Source organism: Poecilia formosa, unplaced genomic scaffold, assembly GCF_000485575.1.
Source record: "Poecilia formosa unplaced genomic scaffold, Poecilia_formosa-5.1.2 Scaffold473, whole genome shotgun sequence".
NCBI classification, from domain to species: domain Eukaryota; kingdom Metazoa; phylum Chordata; class Actinopteri; order Cyprinodontiformes; family Poeciliidae; genus Poecilia; species Poecilia formosa.
The window spans coordinates 371,937-375,974 of record NW_006800412.1 but is presented as its reverse complement, the minus strand read 5'-3'; the positions used below and the strand labels follow the sequence as shown (position 1 = coordinate 375,974).

Sequence of the window (4,038 nt, the reverse complement as noted above, 5' to 3'; positions counted from 1 at the left end):
AAGGTGAGACAATGTGGGACAGGTGAGACAAGGTGAGACAATGTGGGACAGGTGAGACAAGGTGAGACAGAGAAACTAGTATAAAGGCAGCAGATAAAGCGACTCGCCATGAAGGAGCGGACGACTACGTCGGGCATCTGGGGCAGCTGGTAATGCAGCAGGGCTGTTGTAGCATGGTCAGTTACCTAGCAACCACACAACCAATCAGAAAGCTGAACACTCAAAGTACCTGAACAGAAACATAGAGGAAGGTCAGTCTTACTTTCTGGAAAACCAGGTACTGAGACTTGGTCCAAATGTCCAGCTGGGACAAAGACACAAGCATTAGCATGGAGACATTCAGCAAAGACATAGATGGGAACCTGCCCAGGTTACCATGGAGACAATCATGGGAATCTGCCCGGGTTACCATGGAGACACTGCCCAGGTGAGCCTCACCTTTCCATCCTCACTGTAGACGTTCTCATTAAAACCTCTGACGACGGTTCTATCGATGAACAGAGAACGCATCACAACGATCGCCTTCAGCACCTTCCCAAGGGTCACCTGAGAACGAGAGAGCTGAGATGGAGACGCCTCCATCTGTTACCTGGGCTGTAATCGGTTCTGACGTACCAGCAGCACAGCTGACGTCCCGTTGGGTCTGAAAAGCTCGATGGTCATATCCGGAAACATCCTACCGACCCGGGAAATGACATCATCCACATACCTGCACAGGGAGAAGGGAAAGGCCTGTCGCAGGTGCAGCTACAGGTGCAGCTAAAGGTGCAGCTAAAGGTGCAGCTAAAGGTGACCCCGTCAGTAGGACTCACTGGGGTGGCAGCACCAGCGTACTGGGCTGGACTTTGGGTCGTCTCTTGGCTGACGCTCCCATCTGATTGGCCGATCGCTTCAGCGACTGCTGGTTCAGCAGACTGGAGGCCAAACCGGCGTGGTACTGCAGCTGAAACCAGAACCAGAACCAACATGTATGGTGCTGCTTGTTGTCATGGTTACAGGATGTTAACAGGCTCAGGTAGGAGCCGGGACATTAAGTGTAGATGAGATGCTGTTGCCATGGCAGCAGCATCAGGCCAGCCGGCGGGCCTCACCTTGTTGGACCACTTGTAGGCCTGCAGCAGCTGAGAGTAGAGAGGAGTTTTGTCCTGAACCGGGTCCAAACTCAGCAGCCCGCTGTTATGGAGCGGATGGGACTCTGAGGGACGGCCCACCAGGCCGCTGAGACGCTCCAGCTCACTGCGGGACACAAGGTGCACTGGTTACCTAGCAACCAGGGAACCGGGCCCACTGGTCCCAGTAACTGGCCCCAGGCACCAACACATGACTTCCTGTCACTGCTTTAGCTAACCCATTAGCCATCTGTTAGCCACGTGGTTTCAGGCTTCATCTGGGTCCAGCAGGGTTAGGGTCTGGATTGGGTCGTCCCCTAAATTGAATTTTCTGGATAAATCCTAAAGCGCTAATTTTCAGTTGAATAAAGTTTTAGCAATTCTTCAAATTGGACGTTTATATCCATGCTCTTATTTTGAAGGAGCACAGCAGTTGTATTTCCTCACATCCAATTTTTTCCTAATGCATTTAATTCAAACAAACATAAAATAGAGTGGAGAGAAAAATACAAACATAATATCTAACGAGGTTTTGCAACATAATGCTTTAAACTTGACCTTAAGAACTTTATAGAAATATTAATTGAAGATCAAATCTAGAACTAAGGCTTTTGTTTCAGGTGTTTGGAGGTGAAACCAGATGTGGTTTGTTTCGAAGTGAGAACGGACCGTTGAATCGCTTTGGATCTGAAACCAGAACCAGAACCAGAACCTCTGACCCAACAGACGCTCCGGGTTCTTCTGCCTGCTTTAAATGTCTTTAGCAGGAGAAATGTATGGTTTTAAGTTTGTTTTGTTTTCGGGAACAGAGACAAATCTGATCTTATTTCTTCTTTTGTACAGTCCATGAGAATATTTCCCTCCTAACTGGATTACTGGAATATTAATGGATGTAAACGCGGCTTCGGTCCGGAGCGGCTCTTACTTCAGGTCCCGGTTGACGGCCTGCAGGGTGTCCTGGAACTCGGAGATGAACCGCTTCTCGCGGCCCTCCAGAGTCTCGCGGTTCTTCATGCCGTCCTTCAGCGACTCGAAGACGCGGCTGACGCTGGAGCGGAGCGCCTGGATGCCGCTGATGGCGTGAGAGAAGGCGTCCAGGTTCACCCCCACGGAGATCGGCTCCGACATGTTGCTGCTGCCGTCAGAGGCTCTGCTTCTGCCGCTGCTTCTGGGACTCCGTGGTGCTGCATCATAACGCACACGACTGCCGCCATCTGGTAGGGAGGAGGAACTCCACTCAAAACAAACGTATTTTTTTTCCTAAAACGCGGTTTGTAGACAATTCAGGACCTGAAAACTGTGAAAAATGATTGTGTAAGAATTTAAGATATTTTATTGTAAATCTAGTCACTGTTAATTAGTTGTTTCCATGTTGTTCTCCTGACAGACTGAAATGTTCTCTACAGTTTCCTCAGCAGATTTATGAATATTTCTCTGTAGTTAATAAAATTCTGCTGTGAACTAATGTGAGCTGAGATGATGTGCTTCTTCATTATTTTCTCTGAATTTTGTAGTTTTCTGTGTTGTGGTCTCGTTTCAACCAGGATGTTTGTGGTGCTGATTGTGGAACCGTTTCTGGTTGTAAAGCCATTAATGATGAGCTTCAACTTAATATCAATAATCTGTTGAGAAAACAGGAATGTTGGGTAATTTTCACATAATGTGAGTTAAAAAAGAAATGAAAGTAAAATTTTAGTTTGAATAAAGACTTAAGACTTTTCTGATTTCCTTTGTTTCTGAAATCATTTGAAGCATCAGATATTCGTTGAGTTTCATTTTAACGGGACAGTTTTGGTCTCAAACAGCCGAAACGCTTCAGCTCACATCCAAACGTAGCAGGAAGTGAAGCTGAATTCATGGAAACAAACAGATTCTCTGATTCAGGCAACATGCTGCCCAACAGCACTGTAAAAACTCAAAATTCAACATAATAAAGGGAGAGAGTTTGAGTTCAAAATTGCCTTTATTTCACACTCCTAGTGTCAAACAACAAAAACAAACATTAATCCAAAATCAGAAAGGGAAAACTAAAGATGCCTCATCCAACAAACAAAACATCATTGAGAGAGAGAGAGAGCGAGAGAGAGAGAGAGAGACAGGGTTAGCCTTTGGGGTTGGTAGATTATAGAGTCAGAGGCGTTGGGGCGATCGGGGCGATCAGAGCAGCAGGAGGATTAGAGCTACAAAGTGAGGATGAGGAGGATTAAAGAGGAGGAAGAGGACAGGAGGATTTAAAGGGACAGCAGGAGGAGTTCGTACCCGAGAGGAACTGACAGGTGAGTCGATCTGAGATCAGTTACTGAAGGAAAACCCTAACCTTTCAGAATTGGACCTTTTACTTTAACTAGACTGATGGTCCGAGGTCAGGGAGTCAAAATGTTCTGGACCCAGGAGTCCATCAGACCGTTGGTTCTGTTTGACGGCAGGTCGGAAAGACGGGTTCTGTTGCTCAATTCATCTAGTTTATTTGTTCAGCAACGGGGCAGGTCAAAGGTCATGATATCCAAAAGACAGTCATAGAAACACAGTCAGCAACTGGAGCGTTACACATCAGATTATTGATCAATGTTTCTCATTGATTATGTTTCCATAGCAACTCCATCCAGCTGGGTTTAGCTTGAAAGGAGCTCAGGGTTTCAGCAGTTTTTCAGTTTTCTGTAAGTTTGTTCCAGATCTGTGGAACATAGAAGCTGAAAGCTGCTTCTCCATGTTTGGTTCTGATGCAGAGCAGAACCAGAACCAGCAGGTTGATCCAGCAGCAGCAGATCTTTAATCCGTTCAGTGATTTATAAACTACTAAATAGAACCGGGTGAGGTAGAACCGGATGGTGTAGAACTAGATGATGTAGATCCAGGTGATGTAGATCCGGGTGGTGTAGAACCAGGTGGTGTAGAACCAGGTGGTGTAGAACCGGGTGGTGTAGAACCG

At 46.5% G+C, this 4,038-nt stretch overlaps 2 protein-coding genes across 2 annotated transcripts in view; one reads left to right on the top strand and one right to left on the bottom strand.

Moving 5' to 3' along the window:
- Positions 1-2: 2 nt before the first annotated feature.
- Positions 3-2,324, bottom strand: med27 (mediator complex subunit 27; the record flags this gene model as incomplete). Its single annotated transcript, XM_016664200.1, has 7 exons — positions 2,035-2,324; positions 1,092-1,236; positions 813-943; positions 616-709; positions 439-546; positions 263-304; positions 3-185 (listed from the first exon to the last, which is right to left on the bottom strand). Coding segments are annotated over exons 1-7 (906 nt in total), but the record flags the coding sequence as incomplete, so codon positions are not given.
- A 185-nt stretch (positions 2,325-2,509) lies between these two features.
- Positions 2,510-4,038, top strand: part of ntng2a (netrin g2a) — a 14,052-nt gene continuing 12,523 nt past the window's right edge. The window contains exon 1 of the mRNA XM_016664207.1: positions 2,510-3,385. The gene's annotated coding sequence lies outside the window, so the exon portion shown is untranslated. The remainder of the gene's footprint in view (positions 3,386-4,038) is intronic.